Source organism: Sceloporus occidentalis, unplaced genomic scaffold (genome assembly GCF_023333645.1).
Source record: "Sceloporus occidentalis isolate IW3139 unplaced genomic scaffold, rSceOcc1.0.p SCAF_38, whole genome shotgun sequence".
Taxonomy (NCBI): Eukaryota; Metazoa; Chordata; class Lepidosauria; order Squamata; family Phrynosomatidae; genus Sceloporus; species Sceloporus occidentalis.
This window is the reverse complement of record NW_028317018.1, coordinates 5006015-5022526: the sequence shown is the minus strand read 5'-3', so window position 1 is coordinate 5022526 and position 16512 is coordinate 5006015. Positions and strand designations below refer to the sequence as shown.

Below are 16512 nucleotides of genomic sequence, written 5' to 3'. Positions count from 1 at the left end.
CATTTCCAATACTGGGGGTGTCTAGTTTTTAAAAATATATGATTTAATGGGGTAAATTGCATTGGCCGGCTTCAAAGATACCCGAAATGGCACATGGGGGGAAGAATTACCAGATTTGGGAAAAAAGGTTTTGAAATAGCAAAACGCTACCTGTACTTATTGCCCCATAACGTGCAGAAAAAAGCCAATAAGCATAAAAACATTGGGTATTTCTAAACTCAGATGAGTAAAAGTTTTTTGTTTAAAAAGTTAGAAAAAGTAATTTTTTTTTTTAACAAAAAATCGTCCATATTTTATCTTTTTTTTTTTTTATAGTAAATTAGGTGATATGATAAAATTAATGGTATCTAAAGAAAGCCCTGTTTGTCCTGAAAAAAACAATATATAATATGTGTGGGAGCATGAAATGAGAAAGAAGAAAATCACAGCTAAGCCGCAACACTGAAAAATGTTAAAAGAGCCATTGTCCCACAATATACTACGAGTAAGAACCCCTTAAGGGGTTAAAGAGGGATAAACACTTAACACGCCTAGACAGGTTAACCCTTCTTTCTGGGTGCTGCCATTCCTGCTTAATATCAGACAGAGCAGGGTGAACAGGAAGGGAGGTTGAATGCTTGGAGAAACTGGCAAAAAAGGGGTCACTCTAGGTAGTAGTTTCTTCAAGATACATAACAGACCTCACAGTGGAGATAAAGGGTATCAATCTCCTCCACAGAGATCCCCCCCCCTTTAGATGCAAACTCCTCCAATAATCAAATTCTGAGTCCGACAACCCAGGAGAGTGGGATCTTGCACTGTCGAAAGGTGAGCATAGGAAGGTGCAGGGATAGCTTGACAACAGGCAGAGAAGGTGCACTGCATCTCTCCTCTAAGCCAGGTCAAAAACTTTTTAAGTTTGTCCTCAACAGAGGGGGCAAGAATTATCAGGAGCCGCCATAATAACGGCAGATGCAACAGTACCCTAAAAAAAAACCCCAAACAGCAGAAAACTGAAAGAGCAAAGTAACTACCCATCTGCTTAAATAGCTAGCAATCAGCTGCAACAGCGGTGATTTGGCACCAAAAAAATCAAAATCGGCTGAAAAGGAGGCTTGAAATGCACTTGTGAAAGTGAGTAATGCTCCTGGCCAGAAGTTGACAGAATGCCATGTTGGGAATGCGAATGGCGGCATACAAGCCACCTTGCTTCTTCCCTACCGACCACACACGAGGAGCAGAAGCGAATGATAGAGTGAGCCGCAACAGCGGCTCAGAGAGGTAAGTGCACGTGGGCAGCGCCGGCACCAGCCGTCCACCTATAGTGCCAAAGGCATCCCCCACTAAGGGGGGCTTAGTCCAGGAAACCGGCGCCACCTAGAGCCGAAGAAAATAAACGGGAGACAAGTCCTCCCAGCCTAGGATTTGAAGGCCAATAGCTGGTGTTTAGTTTTCAGCAAGTGGGTCTCCTGTATCACAATATCCACCTTTCGAGAGCATCCATCTCTTATATGTGGTGTTAAGGCCCTTGGCATCAACGGCCATAACCATGGAGATCCATCATAGCAAGAAGGAAGTCCCCTAAAATCAGCGTGCTGGGACAAAATTTATCTTAGATGACTCTGGAAAACATGGCTGAGCAGTTGCTACTCAAGGATGCTTCAATTTCACTATAATAGCACTTACAGTGGACAAGAACAGAAATTTCACAAGCAGATTTGGGGCAAAGGTGAAATCCTAAAATAGTGCCCTGTTTAAAGAAACTGAGCTCTTCAGAACAACCCATTCTAGTCCATGGGTGTCTATGCAGATGGCATGCCTATGTGCTTGACTGTATATACTCATTGGCAATAGTATCCAGCATGTGGAACAGCAACAAATTACCCGATGTAGGAAAGGCTGAACTTGATGGACACGTCTTTTTTTTCCAGCCTATATAACCATGTAACTATGTGGCTGAAACACAAACTCTGTAGAGAAACTACTAGTAAACCTGTATATGTGGTCTAGAAGCTACCAGAAAGATTTTCGTCTTAGTCTGTCAATTCTCATCATACGCCTTGAATTTATGTATTGTATTAAGGGCTGCGTAAATTGTTGGCGCTATATAAATAAAAGATAATGAGATTAAACATATTGGCATATGTGGTCAGAGGTGCTTATTCACTAGTGGGAGTTTGCTTGCAGTTTGTTTTACTACTATGCTAATCCATTAACGCATAATCAGTCATAACAAAATTAGCTTTTCAGGCTTATATAACAAAGGCTATTGAATCGTAGCATCAGGTCAGCCTGCCTTGCAAGGGGAAACTGACAGGATTGGCTCTGCAATGCGTAATTAGATACTTGGAAATAGGTAACTTCTTGATAGAGTAATGTTGATAATTTATGGTTGAACGTATGATTTTAGTTAAAAAAATAAAAGCAAGTGTATTTTATACATAAAAAAAGTTTATTTCCCAAATTCACATCCCATTTCAACACTAGGAATGATGACTAAGGTCGATCAAAAACGTGACCAGTTCAGGAAATGATGATACCACAAGTTACATGGTCACTAGTGTTACAATTTACATCAAAACAGGTTATTTCTATAATAAAAGAAAAAAATCATGCTGCATGACATTGGTCTAGGAGACAGTGCTAATCAGCAATAATTTTAGCTTTACATCAAATTAAAGCGAATGCAGAACATGTATGGGTGGGGCTAAGAAACCACAAGTTTATAAGATGTAGTCAAGTTCATAACGAATATAGGTGTTCTTCTCATCATTGTAGACACGAGGATAATGTGCTATGAGAGCATCTTGTGAACCAATGTATATTGAATTGTAGATCTTCCAATAAACATCTCTGACTTTTCTGGCAGGATGGAAAAGGCCCTATTATAAAAAGGAAAATTAAAAGTAAAGTCACTTATTAGCATAGATAGAGGTTAAGAGCACACACTATGAGCTTCATTAAGGGACATGTGCAATAAGCTATTAGATTTTAAAATGCTAGTACTATATAATACCCAATGGTGTTGGGGGGACTGACAAATTACCTGCAAGCAGTACTGCAACATTCGGCATGGTCCAATTGCAACTCTCAATCCCTCAAGAGCCCCCATAACCGCTTGGATTACATGGGGGGAAGTTTCAAACACATTAGGCCATACGTAGTTTAATAAGTGATTCAAGGAGTCTTCACATCCAAATCCATACACTCCAAGGGACATATGCTGAACAACTGCACTGGCAGTCTGTCTGTGCACAAGGTCTCTGTACAAAAGAATTGTAAAAAAAAAAAAAAAAAAAAAAAAAGGAGTTAAAAGTAACAAGACTAGAATTTCATAACTCAATACTAAACCCCCCCCCCATCTACACACATAACCCTTACAATGTTAGAAAACCTGAAATCTCCAAAATTACATTTATCATAGAGAGATTCAAACTTTTGTAAAGAGTAAATAAAAATACAGGTGGCAGTCCGTACCTGTCCATTAACGCATCTTCAAGTAGTGGTGTTACAGCATAGATATAATCTTTTCCCATTTCTCCAATGTACTCAAAAAGGAAAGACAGGGATTTTAATACACCATTCTGAACATTGAGTTCTGGAACCCTGTATTCATTCATCAGAGCTGGTAAAACTGTAAATGGTGAACAGGTTTCAGCAACAATAGCAATAGCTACTGTAGTGCACACTCTGTTTTGTCTTTCTTGTACTTTAAGGTTATTCAGTAGCGTGGCAAGCACATCATGTGGCCTAAAAAACAAAAGTTACAGGAAGCAGAATTATATATAATGTGCACCACCTTTTAACACAACATCAACCACCAAGACAGAAGTTTAAAAGCAACATTTTAAAAAGTCAACATATTCCTAACCAAAATGTAGCAAACTAAAAATGGTTCCATCAAACACTAACCACAGCAAGTATTTAATGCCCAACTGAATAATACCATATACCAGAGACAAAAATACTCACCCAATAGCCTTTGCAATGTAGCCAAACGTATTTACAGTTGCTCTTCTGATTGCCTTCTTATGAGCTTTCAGGAGCTCAAGTAACTCAAAACAAATCCTCATCCACTCTCTTGCAGACACGTATTCTGCCCCCCTGGTAACAAAAAGTAGATTGCAAAGGTTATGAGATATAGCTTTAAAAGATGAATTGCGTGCCTACAGCAGACCCAGAAGAAAAACAAGCCTACCAACAAATTATGTAATTGCTAGGGCAAAGGTAGCTAGCCATTTGCCAAAAGTATGCCTCCTGATTCATTTTAAAGTTTACAAATATGTGCAGATGCATATTTAATGGCATATGCATTAGAGAACGAAAAAATCCAAAATAGAGGTATAGAAAAAAATTCTAAGGATTGATATAGTATGGAAAAGGATTTAATTTAAAGTTAAACATATGCAGTTAAACACTCCTTCAGTAAGTTCCAATGTGTCAGGTAATTAAAAAAGCGTTACATAAACTGCATTTTGGTTGCTTGTCAAAAAAAAACAAAAAAAAAAAAAAAACACATTAAAGGAAACTAACCTATCAGCAATACGTCCAACAAGGTCAATACAGTTCTCCTGTACTTTCTCATGTCTGTTTTTCAAGATAGGTGTAAGTCTTGGTAACAGATCCTTAATCGGTGGTGTCATTTTATGCATACCTGTAGAAAAAAAAGTTGTGAGTAATGTACATACCAACAATCACACACGTTTACCATGAAAACACACATATAAATTACCTATCACATTGACAATCGCTTTTAGCGCCCCTAAAATGCTTCCAAGTACTTCAGGGTATTCTTCTCCAAGGTATTCATACAAGACAACACCCAAGTGACCCATTAATTTTTCCTAAAATAAAAAAACAAAAAAGTTAGTTGGAAAAGAAAAAAAATATTATGCTATATTACAGAACAGCAAAATACAAACATAATAGATACCTCTTGGCAGGTCTTCATCACAACTGCAGTGCGGGATATGAGGTCAGCAGCCTGCTGTCTCACTTTTGCCGATTTGTTGTTCAAACGCCATAAGACTGTACCACAGATCTGTGGTAAATATGGTTTAACTCTCTTGCCAAGAGCATTTACAACTGTGCCAAAACCATTTAACATTACAGAGTCCTGAAAAAGATAAACATAACCAAAATTATACCATTAGTAAATCCAGGTTTTACTGGGGTTCTGCAATTAACACTTTAGACAACGGACTGTACGCACACAGTTACATTTAAACCTTCTAAATGCAATGGCCAATGGAATGTTACCATTTTAACAACGCTGGAAGATCAATACCTCAGTTGTTTGTTCCTGGAAAGCGTAGAGGATACCATCGATAAGCTGTTCTTCAAGCTTATGGTCAATATCTGCAGCTCCAAGATTCCCCATGATTTTCTCAATCGTTTCCATAACCATTTTACGGTACTGTTCAGCTTCATCCTTTAAGTCGTCAACAATTCTAGAAATGATTTCCGCAGCTCCTACTTTATTAGCCAGCTCCACTGTGGTGTCCACCAACTGTAAGTGCATTAATAAAACAAGTTAGAGTTTCTAAAAGAAAAACAAATTGTGCTAGTTTTACTTTATATTTACAGCTTGTTTTACCTGTCTGTAATTCCTTCTGTCAAGAGCCATTCTGTGTTGCCAAAAGTGTTTGAAAAAAGGTGGAAGAATTTCTGTCTTAATATAATTTGCTTCCACACCATCTGTACCACAGCACTGCTTGACTACCTGTAATGACGCAGCAAAGGGTTTAGTAGAACAAAGTGTGAACGCATTGTGCAGGGCTAAAGCACACATCCACAAGATTGATAACCTCTGTACAAAGTAAATGCTGTAAGAATAAAAATGAGCAGGCACTTTACCTTTAAGACAATTTTCTTCATTTCTTCATCAGGAGACTGAAACTCTCTGATTAAAATCAACATCACTTCTCTAGTATAGTAGTTTGCATACTCGGCATCCATAAGAGGGATAAGGTAACCAATAGCCTTTAAGAATGCAGCCAGACCCTATTAAACAAGATAAATAAGTCAGAGCTGTTTGTGTGGCTTCAATGAGGAAAACTATTTCTTACCTCTTGCATTCTACATACCTTTCCTCTGTGTTGACGAATACCTTTCCACAAAGGCTTCAGCACAGAGTCAAATGACTCAATACCATAAGGAGTTGCAGCCTCGGCTAGGGCAGCAATAGCCAAAGCACTAATGGTTCGCACTTTCTGCTGCTCATCAACAAGACCTAAAAAAAAAAAAAAAAAAATAAAAAAAAAAAAATTATATAGAGGAGGCTTTTGGCAAAACGAACACACTTTTGCAGCAAAAATAGCCTTTTAAGTTACTCTCCAAATACTCTCCATTATATTCCTACTCTTACAAGGGCCAACTGCACCAATGAGCTCCCAAAAGAGAGAGAAGGTAACTTAAAAGGGGGAAGAAATTAAAGAGGACAGAGGGGAATGACTGGGTCCAACACATACATAAGCATGTACAGCCGGTGGTCACATTTGTATACAGATAATGGGGGCTGTTAAACATTTACATACATTTTCACTTATAGACTAACAAATTGGTTTGTTTATTCCCTACAGATTAGCCTCTACAATATTTAGGGGTGAAATGATAAATAGATTTTGAATTAAAAATGTTTAGAGGACAATTTTCATTAGCAGTTATATACATGAAAGCACATTTTAAGGAAGTTTTCCCTAACAATCTGATATGGCTAAAGATACAAAATCTTACCATGTTCAATAATTTCCACCAAGCTCCTTAGATGGGGTAAGATAGCGCATCCCATAAGAATAGCAATTTGCTGCACAATCTTTATTCCAGTGTGACGAGCCTGCCATGACTTTTTGCTCTTACATACGGCTTTCAGGAAAGGTAGCAAAGATGGAATGCCCAAAGCCGATGCTACTACAGCAAATGCTCGGGCTGTTGTATTACGGACGTATTCATCCATATTATCAATATCAGGTCTCATAGTAGAAATCATAGTAGCCAAACCAGCAGCCTGGAAGACACAGAATGAGTGTGAGTACAGCTTGTAATTTACAAACAGTGGTAAATGAGAAAAACAGGTCCCCTAAAACATTAAGACGTTATGAACATGTGTATAAGCTGCGTACACAACAAATTTACCACATATGAACTTCAAGGTATTTTAAGCTAAAAATACACCTAAAAAGCAAAAGAACATGCATAGCACTATCTGTGTAGTTAAAAAAGATAAAACAGGATAAATACCTTGGCCAAGTTGGATATAATTTCTCTGCCTTCAACTCTGGCATAGTAATCTTCATCAATCAACAGAGGCTCAATAACCACAAGAATCTGGAAAGCAAGAGGTTAAAATTAGATTTCACAGAAACCATTGCTGATACAACCATAGAAAAAAAACAAAAACAAAAAACAGGCACAACTGGGCACAATTGCAAAAACAATACACTCTATATAGCACAAACAGGTACAAACTGCTGAGAACAAAAAACACTGCAAACTACATTTAAGCCTACCTTGTGTACATATGGTCGGACCAGATCATCCAGTTTATACAAGATTCTGTCAATAACTTTAACGAGCAAGTGACGTTCCTGATCTTCTAAAGTTGGTGACATTAGTAAAGGCAAAATCTGATTGAAGAGTGGACCGGCTCCAAACTCACGGGCCTTATCTGTAATTTGACGCAGGGCTGCCTATAAAAAAGGAGAAAACATGATTATTCAGTGAGCGTAAATTGAGATTTTAATCTAACAATTCTATTAAAAACAGTATATATACCTTTCTCATTGGAGGTGTACCGTTTTTTATTTTTAAGAGTAACTTCATTATTTTTCTTTCTTTCTGTTCCTCTGGACTTAGTGTGGATTCATCAACATCAACCTAAGAAAAAAAAAAATGGAAATTTTGCAAAAGGCAAGTTAAAAACAGTAAGAAAATATACAGGAGAAAACAGACCCACCATATTGCAGGTCCTTTATAGGTAGATGTTTGACACTTACCAGCAGCTTATCAAAGTACTGAATATCATCTGGTTTAAGGAAAGGTAGATTTCCAGACGGCTGATCATTGACACTTTTCATGGATCTATCTTCAGTAGGCATATGGAATCCAGTCAAACCACCCAAAGGAGTTGGTGTTGCAGTAAGTTTCCTTGCAGGAGTACGTATGGGGACATAACCAGCAGGAGGAGGAAGAACCTAGAAAAACAAGTGCACCGCTAAGCTTGTAATTATTATAGTATTATTTCCACTAACTTACAAAAAGCTTTACATAATATTGTCTGAAGAATCATAGCATTAACGCTGCCCAATCAGACCTACACTCCCTATTAATTTACCAATGTGCAGGCATCATAGAAACGTTCTTTTTGCCACCCTGTTACAATAATGGCACAGAACTGTTTAATTTGTAGGTCTGATTAGGCAATTGTGTTTGTACATACATATGTGAGCAGGGCCCTCTATCCGATGTAAATCTCGTAAATTGTTGGCAACTAAAAGATCGATAATTACCTTGTAACCTTCAGGAAACATAGCATCTAATTCTTCATCAGACAATGGACGGTTTCTTTCATCAATCTCTCGCTCCCATCTCCAAGCTTGAAGCTGTTCAGGTGTCATACTCATTATGTGTCCTAAAGAAAGGAGATTTTAGAAAATGTGCATGGGGCAGCAAAGGCTTCTTCATTATCTTTAAGCATTCCATTCTAGGAAGAAATCTTACCTGGTGTAGGTGTTGCCATATTCATAGCTGGTGTACCAATTGGCGTTTTCCCTGGCGTCAAGACAGGAGTGCTACCACCCATTTGACTGGCTGGAGTCTCATCCCAACGAGATTTCCTTTTACTTGCACCTGGTGTTGGAGTTTCACCAACTGAGTCACCACCACGGTCTGTGCGAGGAGTCTCAGCCCACCCACTTCCATGTCCAGGAGTATCTGGAGGAGAGAGAAAAATAAAGCTAAGCGTTAACAAGCTTAACAAGGACTAAAGACAGAATGGGTGGGGACACAAAAACCACACTCACCACGCTCTGTTTTAGGAGTCTCATCCCATCTGTTTTTGCGCACACTTGAGGTTGCACCTCCATGTCCAGGAGTTGCATGGCCTGGAGTATCACGGCCTGGGGTTGCAGCACCTGCTGGTGTATGGCTAGGAGTAGGATCCCAAATTTTTGACCCTGGCGTGGCTCCAGGAGTTTCACTTCCTTTTGAGCGACCAGGAGTTTCATCCCATCTTAGCGAAGGTGTATGTCCAGGAGTCTTTCAAGAACAGAAAAAGAATGTTAGTGTTGTCCTTACTGTGGCTTTAATTTCACAATATTTAAACGTTTTGAGCATTGGATATATTTAGCTTAGTAACAAACCTATTAAATTCTCCCATAAAAATTAGTTCACAAATTAGATACAGGCTTCAAAAACCTAAGAATCTGATATAATTACCAATTTGAGAACATTTTAAGTTCAGTTGAGTGTGTAGCGCATAATTACAGTAACCGTCCCATAAAAAAGTGGTATACGTTAATATAGTGAAGTTTTACAGTCGCTACTTAGGATGTCTACTCTACACACGGTAAAACTGCAGGAGAGAGGGGAAAAAAAAAAAGAAAAAAGAGGAGCAGGGAGGTTGGGGTTTCAAAAAAATAGATTAAGTACAACGACCTCCGCTTGATCCCAGCTTGACATTTTCTTTGGGGTGGAACCGGGTGTTTGGTCAGCCGTTTGATCCCATCGTCTCTTGCGTTTTGATGATGGTTGTGATGCAGCAGATGCAGACGATCCATTGACCACTTTCAGATCACCAGATTTAGCCTTTTCTGCTAGTTGTTGGCGGATTTCGCGCTGTGGAAGAATTAAAGTATAAGCAACCAAGTAAAAACAATTTACAATTTGTATATCAAAAGTATCAAAACCTACTAGACAATGAAAGCACACATTTTTTAAAATGCCATTGTGGCATTAAAAACCGTAGTTCCTTTGCTAAATTACAGAGAAACTAAGCAGTTTGCTGTCCAGCCAGTCTATCCTTTAAGATAACTTACCTCCTCTTTTGTCAAATGTTGTTCTCTCATAACATCCTTATAAGTTCTAGCATTCATTTTTGGATCTGGGGTCTTGCCTCCTACAGGAAAAAAAGAGCAACAGACAAACAAATCAATAAATAAAAGTGTACTTAAAACTAAATTCTTTAAAATAAAATATTGAACAAAAAACCTAATATGCTAACCAACATTCATCTCTATTTTATTTAAATAATTTCACATTAAAGTTACATTTCTTACTTTAATGAGTTGCCGTTTATGTAACCTGTTTGAACACAAACTACAGTTTAAAGCAAGTATTTTTAATGCAGGTAGAAATAAAAAAATGACAAAGCAGTGTAGCATCTTCAGATGGGTTCCGTGGTTGCCAGCCCAGAATACGTACACTTTCGTGCCTTTGTCTCCATCAGCACTTCTGACTTCAAGCAGCAGAATAGAAGCCTAGAAAATCATCTCTTTACCATTAGTAACACTTTGGAAAATGTATACTCATAAACATTACCTGGGTAAAGGCTGCGAGCATCCAAAACACAAAAACAGGACTTTATTTTTGGACCTACTTTCTACCAATTCCAGTAAATTGTTTTGGGGGATTAAGAAATAAGTCAGTGCTTACACCAGAGAAAGCCACTGACCATGGTAGGGTGTATGGGAAAACATGGGGTAACTCCACCTGGTAATCTTTAGGTAACTAATATCAATATTAGGGTTGTGTTATGAACAATTTAAGTTAAACCTTTGCACCAATATAAAACACCACTACCATTGTTAAGATAAAAAAGCTAAGTTCCTATGTTAAATGGTGCAGTACAAATGAAAGCCAATCCACACGTATCTTAAATGTTGGTATATGTGGAAATCAGAATATAGTAAATAAAAGGGGGAAATGGCAAGATCCACATGCCTATGATTAAGCGCTATTGTCACAAAAAGCACTAGGCATTTCTTTTGCCTTGAATCTTGCCTGCATCGTATGATGGATGATTACTAAAGCCGATTTGAAGATGCATATTTCACAGAACATCTATTATTGCAGCCGGCATAAGACTCCTTTTCCTAGCATGTAGCGGGCATGACATCAAGGGCCTAAGGTAAGGACCACTAACTGCAAATGATACATTTTCTATGTTGGAGACCATGCCCAATTGGTAGTGTCACTCAGACACTATGATACAACTTCCTTTGGATTACTTTTTCACCATTAGCTACACAGGATGTGTTGCACTGCACCCTTAAGAATGCAGACAGGACTGGCATTTAGCAGTACTGCTGTAGGAAAGAAATTAAGGACAGTTAGTATGGGCCTGTGAATTCTGACAAGCATTGTTTATATCATTGACAATTGCACAAAACACCAACACCCATCCCTGTTACATGCAGGTTGTAGATACATTAAAATAACCTGCACTTGCAGGCTTCCAAGACTGCCCTGCCCACAAGGCAGTTTGAAACCAGACCATCTCATGACAGAGACTGAGCCCATCATGGGCACACTTGTCTGTCTGTATAGGGCAGAGGTAAGTTTCCAAAAAACTTGTTGCAGGGCATTCTTAAAGCTTGAAAATATGCAAATATTTAGAAAACCTGTATGATCAAAAGAAAATAATATGTACCGAATAATGAATGTGTCCATATCTGCTCTTATATTACTCCCCAGGGAAAGCCCCCTTGCACCTTTTATAGCAGCGATATTAAAAAAGGTACCTTACCCAAACTTAGCTCATATTGTAAAATGATCTGTGATTTGCTTGGTTAACCAATGTGTGTTTAAACCCCAACGGTTTACATAAAGTCACAAATATTAAAAGGTACCAGAAAAAGCATTCCGGTTTAAGCATGGCACACCATAAAAGGTTCCAAAGGGGAGGCAAAATAAAATATGAAAGAGTGACTGTATCAAGTAATTTACCATCTGCAAAAGGATCCAGTCGCTCAGGGGAAATAATCATCATCCGTCTGTGCTTTTTATATTCATCTTCCCTGTCAGCGATTTTCTGTGGTCGATGTTCTGCGAACGGATCATACTGTAGGGAAGGAAAAGATATATTCAAATATGTGAAAGCTTCAGAAAAACTTTCAACAAAACTTTATTAACCAACACATGTAATGAGATGATTCTCAATGAATGACACCAAATAATTTAATTGAGCCACTTTAAAATTTGGTTTCTATTCAACTCCCTGGTTAATTGGGAAAGCTTTTCAGATCAACTAAATTTCATACTTAACTGAAAGATGGTAATGACTGCTCTTTTGCGTTTACATGGGAAGAGTCATCTAGACCCACATTATAACACCATTAGCCCCCTACGGATGTACCGGTACATCCCAGCTTTCTTGAAGCAGCGGGAACACCTTCCCTTCGCTACACGGAAGACCTGCCTAGACTACCACATAAACTGAAGCCATCAACACTGGCTTCCTGACTACTGATGGTTTGTAATTGCTGCGAGCACCAGTAAGTTGTTGCGTAAAGAATGCACAATTGCAGATTGCCTTCTGGGAGACATCAGAAGGTCGCAGGGTGATAGGATATGCTCTGCAGGGTCTGTCTAGACCATGCTGGGATATCCGATTGCTCCCATTGCTGGCTGATCACATGCATCGCAATCCCCAAGGCTACAGAGCTCAGTGTAGGGGAGGATCAAAGGGAAGAGAGCAAGAAAGATTTCTCCCTCTTCCCGCAAAAGTTAACAAAAAGGTTTTTGAATGCAAAATAAAAATATAAAATACAGTAAGCTTGGGGATGTCATTGTGAGAACAATGGAAAACATCAAATGTACGAGCGATCCCCAATCAATACTGCACAAAGAACAATGCAAAATAACCCCCACCCCCGTCCATTATGTGGGGTATGTCTAATCAGGGATGTTGACCAATATAAATTGGGTCACTGTCCATCAGAGGCAACTAAGGTGTAAAAAATTATGAACATTTTAGGTTTTTGTTATATATTTTATTTTTATTTATTTATTTTTACACAGACTAGCACAATTTTTTTTATTGTTTCGATGGTTTCAAATGAAAGCCCTATTTTCACCTGAAAAAGGAATGTATAATTTGTGTGGTTACACAAAAAGAAAAATGACATGCAGCAATTGTGTTAGTAAAAATCAAAATGAATAATGAAAGGAATAAGAAGCCTGTTTTTTTGTTGTCTTTTTAACTTTCAAGACAAATAGACCCAAAATTTTACTTGTATCTACCTGTTCAGTGGATTGTGGGATATCATTAAGCAATGCAACCGGAGCATGATACCCTGGTTTTTTCTGTTCAAATGTTGCTGCTGAACAGTCATCATCATCCTGGGAAAATAGACAGTAAATACAAGATTAGGATTAGTCTAGAAATGTATAAATATCAAACACCCTCAAAAAGTATATATTAACTACCTGCTGGCTATACTAAATATAATGAACTACCACCCCATTGAGCTTCTTCAGCTAGACGATCTAAGCTGGTCCATAGAAATGGGAACAAATCCATAACATGACGCAAGAAATCTTTCAACAATGAAACTTTGAAATACACAAGCTCATTCTCCTAGCGCAAGAGATTGTTACCAGGTTGGCCCTTCAAAACATGTAACGATAAGGTTTATTGAACACATTCAGACTAGAAACATTCATGGATCAATTTGAGAAATGTTAGAAATGCTAATGAACCGGTTTAAGCTAGCAGATATATTACATAACCTTAACTAGATAGTGCTAATCATTTATACTTACATCTTCCTGTTCATTTGCAGCAATAGAAGTCACATATCCAGTAAACCTGCTGTCACTGCCACCATAAATTTCTTGGTCGAAGTATCCAGTTGAATCAAGACCAACTCCTTGCGCCTCATCAAGTGCTGCCTTCTTGCCTTGAATTTCAAGGATCTGCGCTTCAATATCTAAAAAAAAAAATAAAAAAAAAATGCATGGTCAGTATTTCACATTCTCAAGAACGCTATAAATTTATATACGCACACTTAGTTGTATTTAATCTAGTAGTATGGTATTTTTAAATCTTAAATTATTCAGATTTACATTAAGAGTTGTGCTACATGGCAGCACTATATAAATAATTAATAATGAACCAAAACCAAAGTTTGCCGTGAATTTCCAAGGATGGCTTAGAAAATATCCTCCAATAGGTCTAACGTTTGTGGGCTCTCCGAGTGTTGTCGTACAAGACTGTGTATAAGCCTACAGCTTGTGATTATGTCAAGATGATGAGGAGAGCTCCCACATACAACATAAAAAAAAACAGATATCCTGAAACTGGGCAGTTGCCCTTTAAATGTAACCATGCAAATAAGCAGAAAAGCAAATTTGTAGTTAAAATATTTTTAAACTACTACCACCCAAAATACACAATACATTGAGGAAAGTTGTGTGGGCAGACAAGGTGATTTCACAGAATGACGCTATATAAAAAAAAAAAAAAAAAAAGAAACTGCAGCAAAGGTGATTTTTTAAGTGGTCATCAAAATGATTACAGCTATTGCCAAATAAGTGTTGTAGTTCTTTTATATACATATTCCGTAAAGTAGCACCCCAAGACCATCCTAGACACACGGTGAACACAACCTGAATCCCGCATGGCCCGGCTGGTTAGGTATGAAAAATATTTGCAAACAGCCAGCACATCGTCTCAAACAGCCCAAAGTCACAGCACCAAATGTAAAATCCCCTTAAGGGTTATCTTATGAGCTTAGCCAGCTACACAAATGAAGATTCTTCACAGCAAACAAATACATACGTAACAAAGTCACCACGAGACAATTGAATCTAGTCTACTCTGTAGGATCCACCCATATGCAATTTGCCTCCTTCCCAGAACCCCAGGCTCACAAGCTTGCAGGGGAAAATGTTGAACTTTGCGGTTCTGAAGGTGCTGGAAAGATTAGGGTGATCTGCTATACAATAATCCAATGTGCTGCATAGAATGTGAGCAAGGCTGTAGACATAGGGAGCGCCTGGTATTGAGGAATACAATTTAGCCTGTTCCAGCTGACCGTACATCAGTGAATGCTAAGACAACTATTTACAGTTAAAACTAAAAACATTAAACAAAATAAAAATCTGAACACCCACAGTGCCTGCTTTACCCTTAGCAGTCACATACACTGTAGCAAAGCGGGAAACCTCAACCACCACATGCATTTAAATTCATATTTATGCAACTATTTTACAGGCAGGACTTTAAGAAATGAATAAGCTATTCATAGACATCTGGTTTAAAGCAAGATGTGCCTCCCAAGTTATGATAGAAATACATAAACAAAACCAATGAACCTCCCCCACATTATTCCCAGGTCGTAAAAACCTCTAGACTAAGTTTGCAAGCAGTGTTCTCTTTACCGAATATTCAGTGTCTTAGTCTGTCAGACCCCTCGCTTTATAAATTAAATATAAAGGAAATCAAGCTGCAGCCCACAAACGTTCAACTGAACGAAGATCCTATTGAGTTGCTGATGCTTGCCGTATGGTTCAAGCAAGCTTTGTAGCGAGGGGTGATGAGAAAGAGCAATATGTTCAAAAATAATTATAACGCTGATACTTCCACAAATCTCAACCTTAATTGAAAAGTGCTTTGAACACCAAATGAGGGTCACGCCAATTGCCCCACTTTACACGTAACCCTAGGTTACCAACACAGAATTTAACATTGTAAGAGGACCCTAAAGAGCAGATCCAGGCTTAAAAGGTAACCCACACAATCCAGAAGCTAAATACACGGCAGTCCATTGCTTTTAGTTTGAAGATTGTGATCCCTGCGTCCCTGACCTAATCACACAAACTCATAACAAATAAACTACCAATGTTTGGTCCAACGCATAATATACCTCAGTGCCAGCAGCGCACGAACAGGACAACTCTCGAACTAAAACAACCGGGTAAGGAAGGAATACGTAACACGCACACATCATACACAATCTTTCTACGACATGTAATTCGGATCATATTAAAAAAATACCTTCCTAGAAACCCACAGCGGCCTTCGGTCAAACCCCATTCTCAGGGAGTACACGTGTTACAGCGCCAAATAGCCAGGATCCAGACACACCAACCCACCGAGGAGAAAGCGTTTGGCAATATTACCACCGTCTCAGGACGGCCAAACATTAATCCCCTACGATCAGGGTGCGTAAGACCCTAACCAGTTCCTTTCAAGATGTCCTCCATGAACACACGGGCCTTCCCTGTGGTTTACCACGACAGAGCTCGGGCGCCATTACACAAAGCACGGACTTCGCGTTCTCACCTCAGACGGTACATATTGCAGTCGATGGCGAAAACTTCTAACTTATAGAATATCATTTTGTCAATTTAACCATATACTCGTACATATTCGTCTTACCTTCGTGTGTTTTGGCAATCTTCGCCATTTTGTGAGTTCACTCTACAACGGAACTCAGGCGCACCGCTGCTTCCGCTATACAATGGCTCCTACACTGAACATGCGCAGCTAGGATGGTAGGCGGGCTCCAAAGCAGCCCCTCCTCAGCCGCC

General features: G+C 38.7%; 1 protein-coding gene across 3 annotated transcripts; it reads right to left on the bottom strand.

The window, feature by feature from the left end:
- Window positions 1–2702: 2702 nt before the first annotated feature.
- LOC149290653 (splicing factor 3B subunit 1) lies at window positions 2703–16388 on the bottom strand. 3 transcript variants are annotated; one of them, XM_089488467.1, is made up of 25 exons: window positions 16361–16388; window positions 13741–13907; window positions 13219–13317; window positions 11923–12037; window positions 10014–10093; window positions 9631–9813; window positions 9000–9234; window positions 8698–8910; window positions 8487–8608; window positions 7974–8171; window positions 7753–7854; window positions 7488–7667; window positions 7219–7305; window positions 6715–6985; window positions 6066–6211; window positions 5836–5982; window positions 5576–5701; window positions 5267–5488; window positions 4913–5095; window positions 4712–4823; window positions 4513–4633; window positions 3952–4083; window positions 3457–3729; window positions 3026–3242; window positions 2703–2861 (listed from the first exon to the last, which is right to left on the bottom strand). In XM_089488467.1, exons 1-25 carry the CDS (start codon window positions 16386–16388, stop codon window positions 2703–2705), a joined length of 3918 nt encoding a protein of 1305 aa, XP_089344593.1. The 3 variants fall into 3 exon arrangements, with proteins under 3 accessions (XP_089344593.1, XP_089344594.1, XP_089344595.1); XM_089488468.1 differs by having other exon boundaries at window positions 9634–9813; XM_089488469.1 differs by lacking the exons at window positions 2703–2861; window positions 3026–3242; window positions 3457–3729; ... (16 more) ...; window positions 9631–9813; window positions 10014–10093 and adding an exon at window positions 10435–10454.
- Between the last annotated feature and the right edge of the window lie 124 nt (window positions 16389–16512).

What these genes read in the sequence shown, in the direction of transcription:
- LOC149290653 (XM_089488467.1), bottom strand. Translation starts at nt 16,388, where the DNA reads ATGGCGAAGATTGCCAAAACACACGAAG. An exon ending in TGATGAAGACCTGCCAAGAG is followed by an intron (nt 4,824 to 4,912) that starts GTATCTATTATG and finishes TTTTTATTTTAG; the next exon opens with GAAAAATTAATGGGTCACTT. An exon ending in GAAGATGCGTTAATGGACAG is followed by an intron (nt 3,243 to 3,456) that starts GTACGGACTGCC and finishes TCTTTTGTACAG; the next exon opens with AGACCTTGTGCACAGACAGA.